Here is a 25928-nt window from a genome sequence, read left to right as displayed (position 1 = left end):
CCTTGAGTTACATTTCCCAGACTAACAGTAGTAATAGCACTCATTAAGCCAGAAGCGAGGAACAGTAGATTTTAACTTGAGCATTCCACTTCCAAGACAGGTGTCCTATTCATGAGGGCACACAATTTTTGAAATGGGTAACTCTCAATCCTTCCATGTTAAGGGGGCGGGGGGAGAATCTCATCTTAGAATCGAGTAAATATGGTATTTTTCTGCTCTCACTGGTATGCACAATTTATCTCAACATAATATCAAAAGCCATCAACATGCTCTTTATTACCAGACAACTACTGGGTCTGCCTTTTCTCAGTTTTGGAACTTCATTATCACATTCCAGAAATTAAATCGCAATAGTTTTCTGTAATAATTTCCAGGCAATAGCATTCAAGAATGATTCTGCCTTGAGACAGAACATAAAAGCATTTAGGCTAGGAAAACACTAGAGGAAATAAACCCTCAGTAGCTGTTTGCACAGGTGTCTGCAGACTGGTAAGAGCATACATTTGCCAGTTTCATATGGAAAATGAAATTGCCATATGAATTTCACTGGTAGTTCTATTAATATCAGATGAAAAAATTAGGTTAAACAAAGCAGTCAATAATTCAATTATTCCAAGTTTTACCTAATGGGTAAAGACTTCTGAAAAAACAACTTTCCAAAATACAATACGTAAATATCTAATGGGAAGGCAATTGTAGTAATTAGTCATTGTGTTTTAAGCTGTTATTGATTTCTGATCAATCACTTAGCTCAGGTTTTATGCTATAATAGAGGATACACTCCTTTTAGGAAACCAGAGGTAAATGGTGAAGTAATAAGACAAAATTATTTTATTTTCTTGTAACCATACATACAATTCATTCTTCTACTCCTAATAGAGCAGTCAATTTTGATACAATTATGCCAAACAGACAAATATACAAATTGATTATATACCAAATTGGGGGGGGAGAGTTCATTTCAATTTTAATTAAAAAAATGGAACAGTATTTAGCTGCTTTAAAAAAAAAAAAAATCTATGAGCCACTGGCTGGTAACCTATGGCTCATAGGCTGAATCTAGCTTGCTAAGCAATTTCACCTGGTCTGCGAAGCCAGGACACTGGGGGCAATGCAGTAGGCTGGGTCAGGAAGTGCAGCAGCAGTAATCTGGCAACAGGGGAAAGCAATAGCAACTTGGTCATAAGCAGTAGCATGCCTTTGCAAAAAGTGGTGCTAATTTGGTGCACTGCCCTTAAGTGTTGGCTGATGCCTGTTAAAGTTGACTTACTTCCTAGAAGGTAATCAGATTCACACACACAATGGACTAAGCAAAAGTTTACCCACCCCAAGGCAGACTCAAAACTTACTCTTGACATTTTTTTAATTAAAAAATAAAAAGGCAAAATATTCCTTACTTTACTGAACAGCAGAGACAGCCATTTCTGAGCTCAAGCCATTCTTCATAGAGCTCTCCACCTTGGCTTATGGCTAAGGATTTCTCCAAGGCACTTCCTAGAAATACAGGAATAGCATGACTGCTATATTTTTTATCTACATGAATGTGAGAAAACATCTGAAAATAAGATGAGAAAAAAATAACACTGGAGGTTTATTTCTAAGCTTGAGGGTATATCGTATTCCTATTCCACCTTCCCAACAGGTTCTTCAGACATAGGGTGACCATACGTCCCAAGCAAACTGGGGTAGTCCTGGCTTGCCCAGGATATATGGTCACCCTATTCAGATAGTATATTTGGTTCACAATCATCATTATTTTAGAGAAATTTAAGGTTGAAGGGCCAGTTATTACAACATGAAACAAAAAAATAAATAAATAAAGGATGGAAAATGTGCAAGGACAGACTGAGTTTTATCAAGCAGGAAATTTATGTCCCACTTTTTTAATCACATGAAACCCTCATTACACAATCTTATTATCTGGGAGTCTATGACTTGGCATAGAGATATAAAGCTGGAGAAAAGTCAATCTCAGAAGCATAATCCTCCTCAAAACCACTGAAAACTTCCCGTCTTAACATAGCTTAATACTAATTCAGGACATACTGCTGATTATCAATATTAATTAATAGAATCCTATGCTGCTAAATCAGCCTTTGAAATAAAATGTTTTTTTATCCAAGCACATATTACCCAACAATTCTACATGAATGTAATTTTGGAGGAATGTATGCCTGACTTTGAGAGGGATGATGACGAGGAGAAAAAAGTAAAGGGAAAAAATCCTCTTTCAGTTAAATAGCATTTGCTTGAAATTGTTCGGATGTTTGCAATGTTAGAAGTTTTTTCTATCTACATGAATTATCAGGCAGAAAGGAGAGGAGGTCTTTGAAGTGACTACAATATAGTTACTTAAACTATGCTGACAAACTGAATTTATGTATAAAGAAGAAATAGTTTAATTCTTAACATTTCCATAGTGCTTTACATTTTCAAAACAATGTGTAACTATTAACTGAAAAGTTCTGTGACTTGCACTAGTTTTAAATGTATGGGTTGCATCCAAATGAGTATGGATGTGCGGGCCTGTGGTGCCACTCACTGAACGTGCAGGTGTTCCTTGCGCTGCTACCTTGCAGCATGGGGAGGGGGGGTTGACCCAAAACCAAGCCAAAAAAAAAACAGGGTAGCACACATGACAAAACTGGAGCCTGGCTGGGCAGCCATGCTCTAGTCACTGGCCAAGCTCCCAGCTGCAGAAGCATCACGGCTGCAGCTCCCTCAGGTCACCAAATAAGGCTGCTGGGACAGCACAGTTGCTGGCCCAAGCCTTTCCTATTCTAGCCGGGGTAACCTGCAATGCACCAGAGCACACTTGGCACAGGTGTTCCATGTGCGCCGCTGCTACTTGACCCTGGGGAAACAAGTGTCCGTGCTCACCTGGATACGGCCACAGAGTTTATACCTCTCCAATAATACTTAGTTTAAGATGGCAGTTCCAGACATTTTTTCTGTCACTGCCTCTCCTACAGTCAGAGTATTCCATGCAATCCCATATGCACAGTTATTACTGTTCAGTGCCTGCAATTACTAGGGAACAAGGCTTTACTACTACTCAGCTGGTTCATAATGTCTCTTCTGCCCAGGCTTCCCCTTCCATATAAGCTAAACTGGGACAGTTCACACCTGAACAACACATGCCCATGAAGTCTACTGTTCTCTAACATGACTCATTGAATCTTAAAAAGTTATCTATAAGCAACTACTTTTTAAACAAGATGCAAAATTACCAACCAACAATAATATAGGGTAGGGACAACACAGGACCTTTACCCAATTTTCCGTACTGCTTCTCCACGAACAACAGCCATGCAGAAACAGAGCAGGGCAAGCAGCTACATTTAAAATGAATGCTAAGTTGTCCCAAACCAGGAAATCTCATTGTGCAGCTTCAACAGTTACATAGTCGGTCACAAAACAAACAAATGTTCACATCAGACTTTTTTTGTGACTAGGGAAGCTTTATTTATTGATGCACACATACCTCTGTTTAGTTTAGTCTTGTTTAGTTTGGTTCTGAGCACTCCCACGTTTATATTTAACATGGCATAATAAAGTTAATTAGCCTTCTATCAAACAAAAAGGATCTCTCACAGCCCAAATGTATGTCATTTTTTTTTTTACTTGTCATTTGACACAGGTGAGGAACTGCAACCACTACTTACATCACACCCCCAAACTAAGGCTCTCAAATAAAGACCATATATCATCTATTTGCCAATCATAGTGTGGTTTATTTTCACCAAATATTGCTTTTCAAAATGTACTGTATCTAACATGAGAAGTATTTATATATTTACATTTTTGGATTGTATGCAACATTTCTGTAGTTTCACATACCTTCCCCAAATTCATTTAGAATAACTGCTATTCTTTTGTTGTGCTGCTCTGTCAAAATATAATTAAGAAGAGTCGTCTTCCCAGCACCTACAAAAACAGTACAAGTTTCTGTTATATCAAAATAAGGAGTAAAATTAATTCTGGAATGCAAGGATAGGGTCACATTCCTGAGATGTGCTTTTTAAACATTACTGAGTAGTTGAGTAGCTGCTAGTATTCAGTCTCTGGGCTGAACTCTCCTGAAACATGACTTTTAATTTTTATACCTTTGAATTCAATTACCCTCCTCCACTTTCACTAAAGCAGGGGTGTCAAACTCACCCCTGATCCCAGGCCAAATCCAGACCGCAGAGGATCCTCCTGGGCTGGATCCACCAGGCCAGCAGCAGTGGGTCCAAGTTTGGGTGGCAATACAGGTCCAGGAGCTGCATGTGGGCAGCAGTACAGGGCTGGACAGCAGAGCAGGGCTGTGTTCAGGCAGTAACATAGGTCCACATTTGGGCAGCAGCACAATTATGGGGACTTGCCACCAATAGCCATGTCCATCAGAGTCCAGGGACCCCAAATTCTGTGGTGAGCTACACCCCTCGCAACTTTCTGTAGCCTCCTCGACTACCAGAGGACCTGATAGACTGGTTTTGCGAGCCCTATGTTTAACATCCCCATACTAAAATACTTGAAAAGAGCCCCAGAGACAACTACTGTATCCCCGCAAAAGTCTTCAGGAACTTGCTCAGTTTCTTCCACAAAACTGAACTTTTTAAAGAAATGCACCAGCTCCCTTTCACATTAGGTGGTCTCTCAATGGCAATTTCTTTTTTATTTCCCCCACTGATAAATCAACAGGGCTGCATTTCAACTGTTTTTGCAATATGAAAAATCAGCCTCTTTCAAAGAAAACTTCAGTGCCAGTCACTTATAATATATACACATATATATTAGTGTCATAACCCAAAGGTATGATTTTGTGTGTGCTTCGGCACTAGAATTATCCCCGCCAAATTACAGCTTCGTTGCACGGTAGTTTTCTGCTGCAGAGGAGAACCCCAGTGCAAGGAAGAGTTTCCCGCCAATTTGTAGCTTCCTTTGCAGGGTGCATTGCTCAAGTTGCAAGAGAAATGCACGGTGCAAAGGAGTTCCCGCCACCCGCATGCAAATTTGTGTCCCGCTATTGGCTAGTTCTAAATTATTCCCACGTGGCGGCTAACGATTGGCCTGCTAGCCGTATAAGAGGCTTGAGCGGTTTCCGCCCAAGCCAAAGAGGACTCCACATTCATCTCGTGAGGACTCTGGGTACACGGCAGGGAAATAAAGACCCCTGTGTGAGATTCAGAGGAGCTTGGCGACCTGATCCATCGCCCACCTCTTCCCATCTTCGAGCGACAATTTAATAAGACGTATCTACGAAGTTTCTATTTCGGTGGCACGCTTGTCCAGGGCATCCGGAGCTCTGTTTCCGTGGAGCCTAGCAAACTCCACGTGATCGTTCGTGTTGTTTTTGTCTATAACCGCAACTCAAGCAAGTTTTCCAGCCTGCACCGCAACCATCTCCGGTGTAAGTAAACAATCTTTAAATCTACTGCTATGAGTCTGTGCCTAATTCTAGCTTGACGCGCGCCCTCTCTCCGACCCCGCGTGCCCGGGCTGCTGGCCACAGCCCGCGGAGAGCACAAAAAAGGGCCCGGCTCACGCCCGGCCCGCACAATTAGATGCATAGACGTATCGCATATATATTATATGCATATATATGTATATACATATCACATATATCTAATACATTACACACACACACAGCCTTGCATGCCCCCCCTAGACCAATCCAGTCTGAGGGGGCCAAAAGGTTGGGTAACACAGTTTAAGTAATTTATGTATATACATATGTACATGTATATATGCTTGCACACACGTGAGCATGCACACACATGCATGCACACAGACATGCACACGCACGCACAGACACGTGCACACATGCTTTTTCAAGTGCAAGAGTGAAGCATGCCACCAATTTTTTTTTTTTTTTTTTTTTTTTTTGGATTAAAAAGTGTGCCCCAGGTATCAAAAGTCTGGGAAAAACATGCCTGTCCAGAGGGAAGGACACCCATGGGTCAGTGGAGAGGTCCATTAAGCTAAACAGGCCATGACCCAAAACGATTTTGCAAGCCCTTGGGCACAAGAAGAGGGTTTATGACAGGGGTAGGCAACCCCAACATGGGTGCCAGGGAGTTGCACACAAAGGCATTTTGCTTGGCACTCATGCATCAAGATGGATGGCACAGAAGGAGCCTGGGCTGTGGTGCCACAAGGATCAGGCCCCTTGCGGCTCCCCACCCTCCACCCCTGGCACTCCAACATCTTCCAAGTCAAGGTTGCAGGTGCTTTTGTCACTGTGCCCAAAATGCTGCCAACCTCTGGTTTATGACATTAAGTGGCATCAGAACTTCAAGCTTCCCCTTGCTGCTTCTGACAGAAAATGGACAGCACTGGCCTAAGAGGGAGATTTGAACGGATGCATCTGCATGGCACTGCAGCTCATTTTTGTCCTGACACAGCAACCACTGGGAAGGCAGCTCCCGGGCTCGGGGAAGCTGCCCCACAGTCCTCAGTACCCAGAAGCAACAAGTGACCCAACTGAAAGGCACACAGGCTGCCCACTCCTGCTGCGCAGCCCCCAGCAACATCAGTGAGCGGCACCAACACAGGCACAATATGGGCACTAAACCTGCGTGGGGGGGAGGGAGGCTAGCAAGTGTAATATGCAGCGCGCTCCGCTCCAAGAGTCACTTGTTACGGTACGTGGGCAGTCCGCGCCCCCCGGGGTCATTACGGTACGTGGGCAGGGGGCTTTAAACGTCCCCGCGCGAGGGCGAAAGCTCATTGGCTCCCCGTCGTAGTGACGCTTAACGCCCCCTCCTCGCGCAGCCCAGAGGCCCCGCGCCCCTCCCCCGTTACCTAGGTAACCGGTGATGACGGTGACCGGGATCCTGGCGCCGAGGCCGGGCGAGGGGCTCCGGTCCCCTCCTCCCCCGGCCCCGCCCGGCGTTCGCACCGCGATGGGGACCAGCTCGGGACAGTCCTCGTCCTCCATGGCGACGACCGCTGGAGAGGTGGGGCAGGCGTCGCCACAGCTACACTCCGCGCACGCGTTCCCGAAACCCCGCCCCCTCTCGGCGAGCGTCACGCGGACGCCAGGCTATGACGTCACTTGGGCGCGCCGCCGGCTGTGCCTACATTCGCTCCTGCTAGCGCGCCAAGGGTTAAGGAGGCTGATCCTTTGAACTGCCCCCGCCTCGCTGGGATGTGTAGTGCGTGCGCAGTTTTCCGCGCCTAACCACACCTCCCGCTGGCCTGGGTGGAGGAAGGGAGCGGGCGGGCGGTGCGCATGCGCAGTCCAGTTTGCGGGGTGGTGGGGGTGTTTCTTTTACAAAGGGAGTTTTTAAGCTCCGTGACGTTAAGTTCCTTTTTACGTCAGGATGCAACATCACGTGGGTGATAGGTGTACAAGGAAGCTCAGAGAGAACAAAACAAGTGTCCTTGGTGGCTTTTGTTCCCGTTGCACCTGCAGCCCTGTCCCACACCAGCGCCTCCCAGCCAGGGGCCCCGAAATCCTGCCGGGGTGCAGTGGGTTGCAAGGTTAGTGCGGCCCTGAGGAACGAGACAAACCCAGAGAGTTCACATAGGAGTTCACGGTGTACAAAACATTCTGTCCTGTCCTGATCCTTCTGAGGCCTTTGCAGCAGAAGAAAAGGCTTTTGCCAGCTGCACTGATGTCCAATAGGCATTAATCATCACACCAAAAGTGTTCACCTGCACTAATGCACTTTAGTCTAATTCACATTGTCACACCAAAAGTGTTCGTTTGCAGTGATGCGCAGGAGTACTGATTATGGCACATTAAATTCTGTACCTGTTATTACAGGTACAAAACAATGTGCCGTGTTAGAGGTACTAAACTTAATGCGTTGTAATTATGGTGCATTCATGACTGTAGATGCACCTGATGTGAGTTTCAGAGTGAGGTTATTTCATGCGTTCTGTTTGGAAAGCACTTAGCACAGTGTGTGGACACTACTGGAAATAACATGTACGTTGCTTGGGTCTGGAGTTTATTTAAATAAAAAAGTTATCCTTCAGAAAATGAAACTGACCCTAATGAAACCAATTGAAAGAAGAACGCAAAACAGTACGTAAAACAGGAGAGAGAAATGAAGGGCTTGATCAAGCAAAACTTGAGCATGTTGTTCTTTATAGATGTGAAGAGTAGCAGTGACTTCAGTGAGATTACTCCAGTGTAAAGTCAAGTGCATAAGTGTTTGCAATATTGGGGCATAGGAAAAACTAAGCTTCTGGGTATGTAAGTCCTGCATCTTCAGTGGGATCCTTAACAGGCAAATTGGTCTGCTAGCCTAGAGCTCAGTAGAAGATCAAGCAAGCCTGTATCTTTGCAAAACAGCAACTAATCATGCATTTTGGGCATGATGTAAATGATCTCACATATGCACACATGGAGATGTAAGATTTTTATGAGATTCCTTTTTATTATGCTATTACTACCTTCTTATGCTGTTAGGCTGCAGGGTTTTAAATGCCTCAGCAAGGGGGCTTATATATACAAGTATTATTTTTAGTCAACAATGAAAAAGAAACACATGACACTCAAGTGATCTAATAAGATCCTTACTTGTAGGATTGACCTTTTTGGGCCACTGGGTAGGGAACAAATTATTTTTAATATCATATTTCCTCTGCTCACTTTCTGCTTATTGTGAAGAAGTCCAAAGACATAGTTTTTGTATTCTTTTTAAAAAGTAGCAGATAATGACAGTTTTACATATGCCATTATCCATTCTCTTCTCTTCATTGTTGGCAATATGTGTGCAATTTTTTAGAAGTGTTGCTGGTTGTCAGACATCTGTAATGTCTACATAAAAACTAGAACAGGGAAGGAAATCAGAAGGTTGCAAAATTATCTCTGTTCCTTTTCTGTAGCTTCAGTTGCACAGAAATGCAATTAAACAACTGTTTTAAGTTTCACATGGACTTTTAAGTATATTTCTTTGCTATTCTTTGCTTATTTTAATGCTCCCAGTGACTGGGGTAAACACTAAAAAAATATTTATATCTGACATTCATGGGCTAACTTATTTTCTGTTAAATGTATGTAAGTTATGAATAAGTCTATTGCCTTTCTTGGAGTTGATTTGGACTGATGTCAGTATAAAGGGTAGCAGAATTTGACCATGTTTTTTGCATGTACTTGCATTAAATAAGAGGATATGCAGTTATACCAGCCATTACATTTTTTTCTGTCTTTTTGTACATTATAAGTGTGTAAAAAAAATAAATCACAAAACTTCTCAGATATTAGGTGTTTTTTGTAAGGTGGACCACAAGACAAAGCAGAACATGAATCTTACTATACTTGGGACAAATTCATGTTCAGGAAATCAGATAAGTATTTGAAACTACAAAATTAAATAGTCTAATGTATACTAAATTTATTGGCAATGCTCTTACTGACTTCAGTGGGAACGATATCAGACCTTAACTCCTCAGTGGGCACGTCTACACATGCACTAATGCACCTTTTCTAATGCGCATTAAATTTAGTACCTCTGGGCACCTATACAGGAGCACCAAGAATGCTCCAACATGCTAGAATTCCAGTGCATTGGAGCAGACTTGATTCATCGGAGCAGACACAATTAATCAGCACCCCCACACTTAAAAATGACAGCAGAGGCACTTGTAAAACTCCTTGAATGAGCTTTAGTTCAACCACCCCTGCCGCCATTTTTAAGTGCAGGGACGCTGATACATGAGATGCTCCCAGAGCCACTCCAATTAACCCGGCCCCCCTACCACTCCTTTTTGTACATGTAAAAGTGCCCTCCAATATGAGGTACTAAACTAATGCGAATCAGGCTGTGCTAATAAGCAGTAGTGCATTTGCATACTCTTTTAGTGATGCTTAATACACAGTAGACTATTTTCCTGTGCGTTAGTGTAATGTCGTAGTTTTTTACATGATGCTTTAATGCACAGGAAAATAGTCTACTGTGTATTAAAGCATACTTGTAGACACACTCAATAAGTATGAATCTAAAGCCTTCCTACAACAACAGATATTACTTAGGACATGAGCATTGCTCTATCACCCCTCCCCATCACAAAAGCATGTTTAATGACAGACTATTATGACATTATCTCCCGCATTAACAGCTCAATAATTTGTATGCAGAAACTGATCCTTTGCAGGGATGTCACTAGTTAAGCGATAATACCCTCCTTTCTGTGACACTGTGGTAAAAAGGGAGGTTGCCGGCGGGAGGTGGGGGAAGGCATCTGAAAATGCTTGTCATTATGTCAGAAACCGCCAGATGGCATCCAGAAGCAGTTACATATTATTTGATGGTAGTTCCTTAGTCTGTTTTTGATGCAATATCTTATACCAGGCTGCCATTTGCTTTCTTGTTGGCACTTTTTAACTGCTTGCTTTAGTGCTTGATTTGATTTCCAAGGGACATGACAAGGCCTTAAGGCATTGAATGCACTGGGGACAATTAAAATACAAAAATGCAAATTATTTTTTTTTTCTTTTGAGTGGGAGGACTGCTCTACATAAGGCTCTTAAAAGCAGGTCTGTCTGTCTTTTACTTCTCTGTCTCCATGGGTGCTACGATCTCTTAAAAGCAGTTATATTGTTGTGGTAAATTTCCTGAATGCAACTACAACCAAAGTGTGGTGGAGCAGCTGATGCAAGGAAAGTATTTTTGAATATTGCAAACAGCAAAATAGACACTCGCCCATTGTCTGCAAAATGATGTGTGTGTTTATAAATTGTATAGATAATTTGATGCAGGTGCAGTAGTCATCTTGCTCATTCCTTGAGATATGCAGTTTCTCCATTGGACAGACAAGGACTGTAGAGGCCTTATACTTGTTTAACTTGGTTCAACAGCTCTTTATTTCCCACCCCGTGTTTGTAGCTCTGACAGCAGATGAAGCTATTCTTGTGGAGAAAGTAATACATCAAAGAAAAAGACACAGCATACCCCACCTCAAAAACCCCAAAGCTTTAAAATGAGTTTTAGTAAAAGGACGTACAGCAAGGATTGATTCCCTCTGTGGGTCTTGCAAAGAAGAAAAGGGAAAATTCAAAAACATTTCTAAAGCATAAAATAGCACAACTTGCTCCAAATAGTCAATCTAGGGAACAAGTAGGGAATGACCTGTTGCAGCTTCCCTTCCCTTTTACTGTGTTTGTTTGTCAGTCTGTTCTTAGACTCTGAGCTGTTTTGAACAGGAACTGGTATTTAATTTGTATTTAAAAAATGTGTACCACATCACAGAAGGTTCTGCAGAAATTTGGAAGAATACTAATGGCCAGATTCTCTACCACGCTCATGTAGTTTACTTATTCATAGCTGTTCAGCTCTGGTACAAGTTTGAATCTGCAGAAAAACAGATTCAAGTTATTCCAGTAACTCTGTATCAGTGGAGAACTGGGCATAGGAAAATCCTGTGCTACACCCTTTATAATGAACACAAAGTAAACTCAACAAACCAGAGACTGCAACCCAATTTGGGCAAAAGGAACTGTACTACAATAAAATTTCTTCCCTGGCCTGCAACTGGCCTTTAATGACAATATAGAAAATAAGTCAGTCAGTCCTGATTCTGGTGCTTTCCATCTAAAGGTGAACAGAGTTTGTGGTATTTTAAGAAGAATGCGACAGCGGATCAAACAGGTTGTACATATATGTCAGAAGCTTACCTGGACATTGTAAATATGAGTTTAAATTTCTCTGTGACTATACTGCCAACTAGTTATAATTACATCATATACTGGAATAGCTTTAAATGCAGATTACCAGGGACAATATTTTACCTTGATGCACACAATAGGTAAAGATGGTAAGGAGTGAGGCCCAACAGTTTCCAACCTCTCTTACATTCATAGTTGATTGATTGTGAAGGACAGACCTACAGAATCATAATGCTATGCTTGGTGGCATATGCTTGGACAATCTATGCTTGGTGGCCCTGAGAAAGGAGAAAATCCCTTGGAGAGATTACCAATGAGTAAGCAAATTTACCACCCGTATCTTGTGGGAAGGAGGGAAAGTAAAACATTTAAGACAAAAAAAATCCCACAAACTAGTTTCATATATTCCTAGTGATGCAACTGGTTTCCAATCAATATCCGTTCTGTTCTTTATAAATTATTTTTCCTTTCCTTATTTATTTTTCATATCAGCTCCTCAGGTCTCACTGATGCTGAAGAAAACCTGTGTTCTGTTTATGATGTACCTAGATTTATTTCCATTACCGTTGAAAAATTTATTTCAAATTTTGGTTCAATCCCTCAGCTGCTCTGTGTTTCCCCTCAGGCATATAGCATGCACTTTTAAAAAGCCACATGTGAAACCATGATCTGGTGGTTGACTACCTCATAGTACTTTACTGTATTATTTTTAATAATAAAATTAATATTTTTATTAAAGTAAATTTACACTATTTATTACATTTTTAATTTAATGACTTATTACCTTTAGATCAAAAACACAAATTCTGTCATCTTTATATCAAGTGGCACCATACTTCACAAGAAATCCTACTGTAATCTACAGGAGCTAGACAGGTGAGATTTTTGATTGTGTGCAAGTGTATCAAGCAGATTTAATGGGAGGTTTTCTAAGTTGGGGGACCTAAACCTGGATCTGCCTTGATTCACTAGCATCTGTCTGTAGTATCTAAGTAGTCATGTGTGATATGAAAAATATAAATTTTAAGCAAACACCTCACTTCTTTTAATCCTTAAATCTGCACCTGCCATGTAGCCTGCACAAGAAAGGGAAAAGAAAGCATCAATAAAGAATATTTTAAAACAAATATATAAATAGCAGGAATTGTAAAAATAGCAGGAAAATATTAATAATAATTTTAAGAAAAAGAGCAGTTAAAAACTGCTGAGCTAAAGAAACTCCACATGTAGGTTAGCAAGGAGGAAGTACAAGGATGAAAATAGTAACACCACTTACCACTTTACAACAAGCAACATTGGCTGTTATAGCACAGGGGTAGCTAGTGCAGTGTGGCTAGGTAAAGACATTCAAAATGCCCAATGTGGAATTGATTCAAGTTACACAGTTATCTGTAAGTTTAATTCAGTATTTAACAGAACACATTTTCCCTTGGGGGGTGAGGGAGGAGGGGGAGCAGGGCGCAAATCTTAGATCAGGTTCTGCCATTTTTAAAGCCAGTTTGTGTGCGTCACACTTCTGTTCTGTTACCTGTATAGACTGGTTTTGTGTGCTGAACTTCTGTTCTGTTATAGGTATATAAACCAGTTTCCAATCACTTACACCAGTAAAAGTATAATGTCCATGCCTGGCCTACGGATATCTGCCACTGTTATCCTTTATGCATCTCTTAGGCATCTTTAGTTAGTCTATAACAGCGGTGGTCAACCCCCAGCCCGTAGGCCAGACTTGGCTTGCAGAGCTGTCTCATTTGGCCTACCCAGGTTCCCACAAATCTGAACATTTGGTGGCAGGAGAGTGGTGGCAAAGTTAGTTGCTACTCTGTGCCAAATTTCTGGACCCACAAGGAGCCCAGTGGGTCAGATAGCATGGTCCTGCATTTCAGGTCAAGCCCCACAGAGCCATGCCAAGGTGGTATGGGGCACAATATGGGCATGCAGGTCCCAACCCCATGTGCCTATTCAACAAAGGATTTGGCCCACTGACTAGCCTCATGCCACTCACCCAGTGCTTGGGGCCAAAAGCTTGAACAGCAATGGTCTCTAAGGTGTAACTATACCCTACCTGTTTACCCTTCTATTACACACAAGTATTTTGGATTAGGTACCGGATGAATAGCATATTTATCAACAGCATACTTTTACTATTTTAGATAAAGAACTGGCTTGGCCAGTGGAAAATGAGACACTGAAAGCAGCAAAATGTTTTCCTTGGTACCATTTGTGTCTGTGGATTACTGGCTCCAACTCTCCAACGGAAACTTTCCTTCAGGACCAGGTTTCATTTTCTCCCTTGTTGATCTAGTTGTATCCCCTACATGTTACAGTTTTACAAGACAAGGTACATACAGCAGCTTGTACCACACTCTGAGACAGGGTGGATTCAGAAGAGGTGCACTGGTGCACTTGTACCCCTTTGATTCCTGGTCCATCTAAAGTTTAAAGCCAACTGCCCAGCAGGGGCAGCAGCATTTCTAGTCAGGCAGGAGCCAGTGAGTCAATTGACTTCATGGTTCATCAGAATTTGCTTGATTCCTTCTAAACTCTTAATTTCACAGGACACGTTTTTTCCTTTTAAATGTTCTTTAATGGTTTCCCTGCTCCAGCTATCCTTACTTCTACACTGCTGCTGTCTGTTAGCTGATCCTAGTAATACAGCCTGGCACTTTTTTTTTAAACACTAGCTAAAAACATTAACTTGGGTGTGGATATATGAACTTCAGTGAACATTAGCTCAGGTGTGAAAATCACTTTCAGTGAAGCACTGGAGGCACCGCCCAAATGCTCAAGGAAGCTTGATTTTGTTTCATGAATCTGAAAGAGAGACCTACATTTGACTATAATGACTTTAGGACTAATGAAACAACATTTTAGGGTTATTTTTGCCAAGCATGTTGTAGTTTAATATATACAATAGATGATATAGCAAATGAATGTACATTCCAATAAAGCTTTCTTTCCCCCCTTCAATCTTAAATGGAGGAATATAGCCCTAGGCCCCTGTTTATTAGTGAAGCCTATTTCTTTTTACCTGGAGAAAAATGTGTTAGGTGTGATGATGTCCCACCCCATCTGCACCCCACTGTTCAAAATCCTAGATCTGCCCATGCGCCCAGATATAGGCTCTAAGAAAGGATTCGGCTTTTTGTGCCGAAACCCTGAAGCCTCTTCATGGCTCGTATCCAAGTCCTCGCTGGGAGGCCCCCCCTTGCCTTGCTCTTGCCGGGACCCGCTGGAAGTCAGTGCCCAAAAGGGAGGCACCTGCTGAGAAGATTCATCCGAGTTCCGGGGCTGGGAAATAGGGGTTATGCAAGAAGCCAGGAAGGGCGGCAGCTGGCCGGGGGTGCAAACCCTGATCTCTCCCGGCACAGGACCATGGGGCCCAGGCTCCTCCTGTGCGTGCCAGTGGCGATGAGCCCGGGCGGGTGCAAGGAGCGAAGGCGCGTGGAATTCCAGCTGCAAACAGCTGCAGCCGGCAGGCAGGGATGCTGTGGGCGCCGGCGGGCAGGGGAGAGCCCTCCCCCTCGCTCGGTTTCATTGAGGAAGGTGAAATGCGGAAGTTTCTACGAAGCGCTGACAGCCGAGCCCGGGTGTCTTGAGCCCCGGACATGAGCTGCGCTCCCCGGGCAGCCCCCCCCAGCCGCAGAGCCCAGGGGCGCGGGCAGGGATGGCCACGTTGCCCGCGGCGGACAGGAGGGCGTTTGCCCTGAAAATCAACAGGTAAGACTGAGGGGGCAGGTCGCTGCCGATTGCGGGCGGAGGGACCTGCGCCCAGCACAGCCCCTGGGAGAGACGGGGGGAGCTGGACGCACGTGCGTCTCGCCCTCATTCTGCTCTTGCCCGGCCAGCTCCGGTCTCTGCTGCTCCGGGCACCGGCTTCGTTTCTCCTCCCCTTGGCACAGCGCTAGCCCTGGCTAGATCCAACCTGGTTGATTTAATGCCCCCCCCCCCAGGAAGTTGGCCCCCTCCTCTCCCCCCTGCTTAAGCCTGCTCAGATCATGCGTGGGGGCTGGGGCTGGGGCTCTGCTCAGCTTGCACCTTTGTCTCCGTTTTGGACAGGTAAGACCTGGCAAATGCTTGGTTGCTACCAACCTGTGTTAGAACAAGTCCCAGGTTTGCTTGGAAATGCTGCAGCTCTTGGGCTGGTGCTCTCTAGTCACGAACACGGTTCCCCTCCCCCAGTGAACATGAATAAAGGTATCTGACCGTACAGAGATATCCTTTGCAATATAAGATTAGCAGTGACATGACGCCCATTACCTTCCTTCTCTACTTTTTTGCTTTTTTAATCTTTAAAATGACTGTACCATTTAAAATAATAAACCCCCAAAACACTTCTTTAAAATTGTCCCTATTTAAACGGAAAGAATTATAATTAAGTGGTAACAAGACACCCTTTTTACTGGTAACATTGCCTTCTAGTAGAGCTTAAATTGGGGCCTTTTCCCATAAAAGCACAGATTATTCAATTGGTATGTGCTTTCCGGTAGGATTGAGAAACCGACAACGCATTTATTTAGATGCTGTTAGGTAAAAGGAAGTACGGTTAGCAGACTACCTCTGAAGGCTGCAATTCCAGGTTGATTTATAAAACAGAATAAGCTGTGGTTGACAACATGCAACAAAATGAAAAATAGGGTAACGCTTGATAATGAGCAGTACCAGAGAAGAAAAAAACACCTCCTCTATAGTCTGGAAGAGATGGAGTTTAGAGGTATTAAGGATAAAATTAACTCTTCCCTATCATGTTTTTCCCATGATAAAATACCATTTTATTTACCCAAGCCTTAGGTATTCATTTAAAGTTGCTGGAAGAATATACTATTCAGAACATTGAGGTGTCATATTGAGAGTTTTTCAGATGCTGTATTTCTCTTTTCAACTTCCTATAGACTGTAATAGGAACATTGATTGTCCTGATGACATTACAGCTTCTCTTTCTTAAAGATCACAGTGTCAATACTGAATGCTTGTGCAGTAAATCTAATATTTAAATAAGTCATCCATCATGCCCTGTGATTATAATTTAATAATGCTTATATTTGTTTTGCTAGCATCATCCAGGAATAGTTTTGTTTTACAGAGCTGAGAGATACTATTTTCCTCCTCCTTTATTTTTTTTAAAGCATACCTATTTGCTAGCAGAAATTATGTCTTCTACTTCAAAAGCTGTGGATTACTACTGAACAGGCCAAACCCTGTTTACCTTATTCATACACATAATCCTAATGACTAATTTGCATTTGGCTATATAATTTGAGGAAAGGTAGATTTCATACACAGCTGTAACATTAACTTATTTTTAAAGGGACCTCTAAGACTGAAGTATTTGTAAATCAGAAGACTCTTTTACCAGCATATGCATCCAAACCAACTGTTGCATTCTCCAGCCACAGAATTCTGTTCCTCTTTCTTCAAAACTAAGTTCTTTAAACATTTACATCATATCCTTTCTCCCTGAGCTAGTATCTTCTACTAAATTTAATTCTGCAGTCCCTTCCTCTTAAGAGTTGCACATAAAAAAGATTCTTTCCTTTATCTACAACTCAGCTGAGCTTTTTGCTGAGTTTTATGAGGACTAGGTGATCTTTTCTGCTGTGCTGATTAGATCATGGGGTAGAGATAGCTGTAGTCATTTAAAATACCACAGAGGCTAACCACCCTGTGACTGTCATGTTAAAACAGTTCTTTACCTGCAAATAGCCTTGTTGATCATTAAAAGTAACTATCTTTTCATTTTACTTTTCACTCTTCCTCTAGTTTGAGTATTTTGCTTCATTCAGCATTTGCTTTTTGCACTCAATTTTGACAGTGAAGCTGCATGTGTCAGTTGAAAGTGATTTTAATTTCTTAGCTGTGGGCAAAAACATTTGGGTTGCAAATACTACCGGGAAATAATAAGTTAATTACAAATGCCATGTTTATTTAAAGCAGCTTACATTTTTTTTCAGTTCTCAAAATGCCCTTTGCCTTGCAAGTTGTGCATATCTCTATAAATGTGCCTTCCTGTCACTATTACTCTGATCTTACCGCCCCCTCTCCTCTCTCTTTTGTTTCTTACATCAGACTGTTGCTTCCTGTCTTGCGTGATTCTGCAAAGGCTTAAGCATGTGTGTACATGTGCTTATTTGAGTTGCCCCTTTTGATTTTTCAGGGGGCTACTCATGCACATAAAGTGTTTAAAGGAACAGAGCCTTAGATTGCAGCTTTTCAGGACAGCAACTGTTTCTTACCATATATCTGCATTCTGCCCAGACTGGTGGACTCCTGATTTAATGAGGATGGCTAGGTGCTAGTGTAATACAAATAAAAACAGTAGTAAGTAAAATAATCATGGGAAAAAATCCAATTCAGCTATAACTTCATAAATTATTTTTTAAATAAAACTTAAATGCGAGAACTAAAAGTTCAGTTGTCTCTATGTGTAAAACTAACAAAAGAATGGGAGAGCCAAAGTTGAATCTTAGCAGAAAATCGCCTACATAAAATTCTCTGAATGATATGTACAGCCTGTGTTTGCATTCTTTGGAAATACTGGGTATGCAAGGATGGCCAAATCAAGCATGGAGTATGTTACACTAGATTACCTCTGTTGAATACAATATATATTATCTTTTAGATCATAAAAAGTCTGGATAGAATCTGCAACTAGATGTTTTTTGAACTCTATTTATATGCAAAAGCAACAAAGACACTAATTTTCTGAATGTGCGTGAAAGAGAGAGAGACAACATATTACCAAAAGTTTTGTTATAACACCTAGTACCTGAGAATGCTATGACATATCTTAAAGTGACTTTATGTTGTCTGCAGTGTTTGTGAAAACAACATTCACAGAAGAAATGTTTCTATTTTTAGTAGTTTAATTTAGTTACTGAACTTTTCTATTTTACAAGCCAATTGCCCGTCAAGAATGATGGGGTGGGAAGGGGCTGGGATGGAGTGCCGCCACCTAACGCTCCATGCTACCACCGTTCTGCCGCTTGCAGGGAGCGAGGTGGGGAAGCTGGGGCCTTTGCTCCTCCACCCTCTGTCCAGTCCTCGGCTCGGCTTCAGAGTCATGGCGGCACTCCCCCACGCTTGGAGCACTCTGATTGGCTGTTTCTGTCAGCCAATCAGAGTGCGAATAAAGCATTACGGACGGACAGACAGACAGACACACTTAGGCTTTTATAATATTAGAATCTTCTATTGTACAACCAGTAATATTTATTTATTTTGATTTTGGTCTGAAAAGAAAACCTGTGCCAAAATGCACCTGTCCAAAGTTTTGGCCACAAAAAGTATACAATTAAGAGCACTTTCATAGAGATATTGCAACATGTACAACCATCCAAAGCAGCAGTACCATCCAGCCTACCCCATGCAATGTATCCATCAGTCATGTGAACCACACAGCTTATAACTGTCCATTTACTTTCTCACTAGATAGAAATCTTACCCTTGACTATCTCTGCCCACCACCAATATTTACATATCACAATCTATTTTTACCATTTGCTTCTGTGGTCCTCCCTCAACTTGTTTATCAAGATCACAACTGCCAAAACATAATTACCCTTTCTTATGCTATTTTTAAGAATTATTTTTTATAAAGTGCTTTAGATAATTTCCAGCAAAAATATTTGGGAATGCCTCCATATGGCCAGCATTTGGCTGCAAAAAATCATACTATTTCCCATAGTATTTAAACTCCACTATATTTATACCATTAACACCTGATTTCTGTTCAGTGTGACTTACCGTGCTTGTATGGACCTTGTGCACTGCACTTCATTAAGCCATTTATTGTATCGGTATGGGCTAGATACCAATTATATCTGAATTATAATTTCTAGAACGTCCACTGTTTGGGCCAAGCTATTTATTTAATTGTTTTACATATTTGTCTTGACAATTCAGTTAAATAAAGTCCAAAAAGATTGTCTGCTTTTCAGAATTGTACTACAACTGTATCTTACTAGTCAAGTTTTATATGTAAATTGTATTTTATAAAATATAATTTGAAAGTCACATAAACTAGGATAAGTTTAAAAAAATTGCTACTGATTGTTATAGACCAAATTGTTTCTTAACACCATGGCTTCTAATTATCCTAATACTGTTTATTGATTTGTTTGTAGCCATATAGAACGTGTTATATGTTCATAAAATTATTAATCTTTCATAAACTATTTACAAATATACCCTTAATATTACATGTGACCATTTAGCCAGGCTCTACATTAATTAACCTGGCATAATAAATGATAAGATAAAAGATCTTTTGCTGTTTGTTAAATCAAATTAGAAAATCCTAGGCACATGTGAGAGTAGATTGTGACCAAAAAAGTGCTTGGTCTTGAACACCCTTGATCCCATGAGTTGTCTCATTGGAGTCATCAGAACCAGTTTTATAAGTGAGGATTACTCAAGTGACTAAGATTTAGCAGGATTATGGATCTAGTTTGTTCATTTAAACCAGTGGTTCTCAACCTTTTTAGACTCAAGGCACCCCTCAAAAAATGTGAGCTTTTACACCATGTGTAGAGGAAACAAGGGGCATGTGTGCACGACACTTTAAAGTGGGTGTGCCCGCCTCTGTTCTATCAGGCATTCTCTTGTAGCCTTGGCCTGGGCTATTGATCTTGTCTGTCCCGGGCCTGCGAGTGGACCCCAAAGGCTACCCCGGCTGACGTCCCTTAACTTTCCTGCCATGACTTTGGATGGATCCTCAGTGGAGGGGGTCCCCTTCAAGGAAGCCTCCAGGCTTGTCACGCCACTCAGCGGGCACTCACGGGGCTCCGACCTTCCCTACCCCCCGGCCGCTCGCCACCTTCAATCGCGGGTCTTCTGGCCCTTTAGCATCCCTGGTTCCTCTCAGTTTCTACCCTGGCCTCCCGTGGCTCTCTAGCCACGGGTCCCCAGTGACCCTGGGTCGCGGCTCAGGTGTGAAGACTCTGAGGCCCTTTTGTCCTAGACTCGTCTATCCCTTGTCCCTAGCTCCCTATTCCAACCACACCATGACTCACCGTGTGATCCCCACCACCGTGACTGCCGGAGAGATGTGACCGGCGGGACAGGAGGCCCCAAAGGAATATAAAGTACCCCTCTGTCTACGGGCCCTGTGTTTTCCCGGTGCCTCAGTACCCAAACCTGGTTGCTTGCCCCACTCAGGGCTCCTATCTCTCTCTTAGGCTTGACCCTACTCCAGAGATGGTGTCCTGGTTGACCTGGGTCTTATGGGTCACGACTGACTCTTCTGGGAGATGCTGTGGGCCCGTCTGTAGGCTCCCTTACTCGTTAACCAGTCCCGCTTGGGGTCTTTTGCCACTCACCCTGCGGCTATCCCAGTTAGGGTTCTCATCGGCCCCACCCTCTCTCTCTCTTCTCCGGGCTTCCCCGTAGATGCTCCGGCTTCCCCAGCATTTGTCTCCACCTCTGCTCTCCCCACTCTCTGCTGCTCCCTTCATCAGCTTTCCTGCTGGCTTCTGCCAGCTTGCCAGTTGGCTTCTCTGCCGGCTTCTCTGCGGGAGCCTTTGCCGGCTTCGCTGCCAGCTTCTCTCCTGCTGCCGGCTTCTCTGCCAGCTCCATTGCCAAGTTCTCTGCTGGAGCCTTTGCCGGCTCCGCTGCCAACTTATCTGCTGCCGGCTTCTCTGCTGGTGCCTCTGCTGGCTCCACCCCTGTCTTCCCGGACTGCCTGACGCAGCAGCTGCGCCTTTCAGGCCGTGGGCTTCCCCGTGGAGCCTCCGCTCACCGTCCTCCCTCCTGTGCCCTTGGGGCTGCCTTTTGTGTCCGCCGGGTGGCGTCTCCAGGTGACGTCGCCCAGCCCCAGCTGGATATGAGCACGGCTGATGAACCACGTGGGCGATTTCTCCGCACGTGTTTCCCCACACCTTTCGGCCCCTGCAGGAGGTAAGTTGGGGCTTTCTTTTATTTTGGCCTGGGGTTCTCCTGTAACTCCGGCGCCCCTGGGACAGTGGGCTAAATGCTTTTGCACTGTTTTAATGGTGTCAGTGTTTGCATGCCTCGGAGGCATATAGCACGTTAATTCCAGCTGCTGTAGGAAATTCGTTGGCGTAATATGCCTTAAATGACTTGGGGTGCAGCAAAGTAAAACTCCTCCGAAGAGGAGGAGTCCCCCTACAACTGCAGAATGAAGCATCGGCCTCTGTGCAGCTCAGAGGCTCTGCAGGTTCCCTGCAGGCAGCCTGGCAGTAGCCTGGGAAGGCAGGCTTTGCCCAAGAAAAGCAGTGAAACTGGTTTTCCTCCCCCGCCCCCACCCCCCCCGAGCCTGCCTGCATGCATGAGCTGTTCAGGGGCCCTGTGCTCCCTTCCGCAGCTGTGGTGCCCCCCGGGACCGCCCAAGTTGGGTGCCTGTGGATGAGGGCTGCCTAGGGGGGCCACCACTGATGTGGAGGGAAGCACCAGCCCCTCCCCCCTGCCCACAGCCTAGGGTCCGCTCCACCCGCTGGCAGCTCTACCCTTCCCTCCCCGCCGCCAGAGAGGCAGGTAAGTGCAAGATGTGTGCATGACACGGAGATTTTAAGGGCCCTAAATTGAAGCAGTGGTTTAAAAACCCACCCATTCAATTTAGGGCCCCCATTTTGTCTACACAATACACTCTTAGCTTTCGTTTGTTTTTTGACAGGAGAAAAATAAGAGAGAAATTATACCATTGCACTGGACTTAGAAAGCCCACAACAGGTCAAAATGTTTTTAACACTATGGATTTCTATTTGAAATCTCTGGGCCTAACTTGTGAATCATGTTTGCTCCTAACAGTGCTAACATTGTGTGGCAGGCTGTGGTATCCTTGAAAGGATCTCAAAGCACCCTGAATGAAAATCATTGATTTAAGCAGTCAAACCATAACACCTGTGAGTTTACTTGAAATCCATACTTTATATACAGGATACACGGTGGCTTACAAAATCATTATGAACCATTTTAGAAATAGGTTTTGCATTTTATGATCTTATTCCTTTGCTGGTAGTAATGATGAAAATATAATTTAAAGTTGCCTGTTATTGTGGAAGCATTGCTTTTCACATACTACATCTCTGGGATAAGAAGTGTTTTTGTATTTGGCACGTGCATTGTGAACCACTAATAACAGATTAAGAATAAAATAGGATGAATGTCACTTTCACATGCCATATGCAACATTCTTTCTGTCAGTAGTTTCATTCATTAAAAAGGCTTTAGACTTATATAACATTAGACTTACATAGCATTAAATATTACGATGCCAGTCCTTTAATTCCACCATGTAAAATTACTTGGAATTCCACATGTGGAGAAGGTGTAGAATAGGTTTCTATCCTGTTTCTTAAAGGCTGAGTATGCTACTGTCCTTGCTTTGATTCAGGTATAAGGATTCTTGACACCTCTTTAACTGAGATTTCTGTAAGCAAAGATATTTCCCCCCCTTTTTTCCTATCCATCTTTCCTTCTTTTATCATGGTAAACATGGAACCTTTTTACAAGGGTGCCACCTTTTTACTGTTAGAGGTGCTGAACCCTCTAAAGGAGGGCTGCTGGAGCATGACTCCTTGCTCAGCTGGAGCAGATAGCTTGGACCAAGTTTAGCCCACCCACCCTGCAAGAGGAGGATTTGTGGGGGAGGTGCAAAGTATCCTGAGATGCTGCAGGACTGTGAGTTAATTTGAATCTGGAAGGGATCTGAAACACAAGTTCAATAAACTGATTTAACCTAAATCAGTTAAATCTGATCCATCCAGGTTTATCTTAAACTGGTTTCAGCCATTTTGAAAGCAGTTTATGTGCACTGAAATTTTGCTGCGTTACAGATTTGAACCAGTTTCTAATCACTTATATAGGTTTATGTGTAATTTCTGGCCCTAGCCCATGTGTGACAGTTATAGTTGCTAGTTGATTGCAGGTGAGTGAGTAAATAAATAAATGGCATCCCACTGTGGTAAGTATCTGCATTCTCTGTTCCCTGGGGCAGAACAACCCCTGTAGCTTCCTCTGGAAAAGTACATCTTTGTACCATTCGTGTTTTCCAAGGCTAAGGTGTAGTTTCTAGGCATAACTGAGCTCTGAATCTCACTGTGGAGGGAATCAGGAATATTAAAAGAAGTTAGGGATGGATCCTATCCTATGTAAATAGCTTTAAAGATAACCTTATAGGCATTTGGAAAGTTTGCTGTGCTATTTTTCATCAACCCTAGAGATAATGAATTTGCCTTTGCCAGTGTGTTTTCAGTGACCAGGCAAATTAGAATGAGGTTCCATACATACATTGCTCTTAAACGTTCTTTGATCCTACTTAAGCACACTGTAAATTTTGTCAGGACTTGTCATTGTGCATGGGTTCCAAATATATTGCATAACCATTTTAAAATGATGTTTTTGTTCTGATTGTTAACTAGGTTAACATACTCCTACTTTGTTTATAAAAACCTGTTATGCCAAGGTATGTTTACATTCATGTAGCATGTCACACCAAATGAAAAGTGTGTTTAAGCTTGATTTGTTAGCCACCTATCCAACATCCTTATTCCTACTGCAAGGGGAACAATGCTATGCCACATGACAATAATATGCTTATATGACTTGAAATTCTGACTTTGGTAGCCAAAGGCTCACTAGAAAAGTGATATACCATGGAAGAAATTTAGGTTTGGTCTTTTCATATTTAAGGACTAAAGCTCAGGAAGGCTTATGTTCCTTATGTTCCAGTGTACAAGGATTTAGAAAGTTTGCTGACTAGCATACAGTTGCTCTGGACTGGCACTACAAAAGAAAAGGGTAGCAGAATGCCCTCTTCCAGTTTTCTCTGGAAGTTGTCAAGAATTTTGTATCTGTTTGAGTTTTAATAAGGTACTTTAGTTTATACTTCATAGATTTCGTAGACACTAGGGCTGGAAGGGACCCCGGAGGATCATTGAGTTCAGCCCTGTGCCCCAGAGGCATGAAGTCAGCTGGGGTCATAGGATCCCAGTAAGATAAACATCCAAATGTCTCTTGAAGGTGTTCAAAGTGGGTGCTTGAACCATCTCCAGCGACAGTCTATTCCAAACCTTGGGGGCTCGGACAGTAAAGAAGTTCTTTCTTCTGTCCAGCCTGAAATGGTCATGGAGGAGTTTGTGACCGTTCGACCTTGTCATCCCTTGGGGCACTCTGGTGAACAAGTGTTCCCCCAGATCCTGGTGAGCACCCCTGATAATTTTGTAGGTGGCCACCAGATCACCCGTGAGCCTTCACTTTTCCAGGCTGAAGAGTCCCATGGCTCTCAGCCTCTCATCATTAGGTCTCTTTTCCTGACCTCTGATCATGTGCGTGGCTCTCCTCTGCACTCTCTCAAGCTTCTCCACATCCTTTTTAAATTGTGGAGCCCAAAACTGGATGCAGTACTCCAGCTGTGGCCTCACCAAGGCCGAGTACAATGGGAGAATGACATCCTGGGATTTGCTTGAGAAGCATTTATGCGTGCAACCCAGTGTTTTGCTCGCTTTACTAGCCACAGCATCACATTGAAGGCTCATGTTCATTTTGTGGTTAATCATGACCCCCAAGTCCCTTTCGTCTGTAGTGCTAACTAGCGTAGCACTGCCAAGCCTATAAGCATGCTACAGGTTTTTCCTCCCAAGGTGGAGAACCTTGCATTTTTTGGTGTTAAACACTATCAGGTTCTTGTCCTCCCATTTCCTGAGCCTGTCAAGGTCAGCCTGGATCACCCTCCTTGTCCTCAGGTGTGGATGCTTTACCCCAGAATTTGGTGTCATCGGTGAACTTGGCCAGTCTGCTTTTGACACCAATGTCTACATCATTAATGAAGATGATGGTAAATAGTATAGGTCCAAGGACAGAGCCTTGAGGGACCCCACTGGTCACAGCGCACCAAAACAATTGACTTCTGTCAACCACCACCCTCTGGGTCCTACCACGGAGTCAATTCCCCAGCCAGCGGATAGTGGTGAAGTCGAGGCCACAGTTAGCCAGTTTTGCCAAGAGGTGGTCAAGAGGTGAGTAGACTTGGAGGTCCATTGTTACCTTCCTTGGTGGTGAATCTGCCCATTGGTTTACAGTAATATTACTCTAGGTAAGATGACAGTAGCCACTAAAATTTGCCACATTTTGCAAGAGCCCGGCAGGACAAATTATGCTGAGGGGAAACCAACACGGGTTCGTAGCAGGCAGATCATGCCTGACTAATCTAGTCTCTTTTTATGACCAGGTTACAAAACTCCTGGACACAGGAGTAGGGGTGGATGTCGTATACTTAGACTTCAGGAAGGCCTTTGATACGGTATCCCACCCCATACTGGTGAACAAGTTAAGAGGCTGTGAGTTGGATGACTACACAGTCCGGTGGGTG

General features: G+C 43.2%; 2 protein-coding genes across 8 annotated transcripts in view; one reads left to right on the top strand and one right to left on the bottom strand.

Moving 5' to 3' along the window:
• The window catches only part of LOC102388255 (COBW domain-containing protein 1), a 46828-nt gene extending 39804 nt beyond the window's left edge, over positions 1 to 7024 (bottom strand). The window contains exons 1-3 of one of the 4 annotated variants that reach the window (XM_025202974.1): positions 6790 to 7021; positions 3841 to 3927; positions 1398 to 1494 (exon numbers count right to left, since the gene is read on the bottom strand). In XM_025202974.1, coding sequence (XP_025058759.1) covers positions 1398 to 1494; positions 3841 to 3927; positions 6790 to 6925 — 320 coding nt within the window. In that variant the 5' untranslated portion in view covers positions 6926 to 7021. Of the gene's footprint in view, positions 1 to 1397; positions 1556 to 3840; positions 3928 to 6789 lie in introns of all 4 variants that reach the window. The other 3 variants (XM_006022613.3, XM_025202976.1, XM_025202975.1) reach the window with 3 other exon arrangements.
• DOCK8 (dedicator of cytokinesis 8) overlaps positions 6827 to 25928 on the top strand; it is a 163011-nt gene continuing 143909 nt past the window's right edge. For 2 of the 4 annotated variants that reach the window (XM_014519464.2, XM_025202971.1), the window contains exon 1: positions 14944 to 15322. In XM_014519464.2, coding sequence (XP_014374950.2) covers positions 15270 to 15322 — 53 coding nt within the window. In that variant the 5' untranslated portion in view covers positions 14944 to 15269. Of the gene's footprint in view, positions 6945 to 14943; positions 15323 to 25928 lie in introns of those variants that run through there. The other 2 variants (XM_025202973.1, XM_025202972.1) reach the window with 2 other exon arrangements.

Source organism: Alligator sinensis, unplaced genomic scaffold, assembly GCF_000455745.1.
Source record: "Alligator sinensis unplaced genomic scaffold, ASM45574v1 scaffold308_1, whole genome shotgun sequence".
Lineage (NCBI taxonomy): Eukaryota > Metazoa > Chordata > Crocodylia > Alligatoridae > Alligator > Alligator sinensis.
Note: the sequence above shows the minus strand (reverse complement) of the source record. Positions and strands in the feature narration are given on the sequence as shown.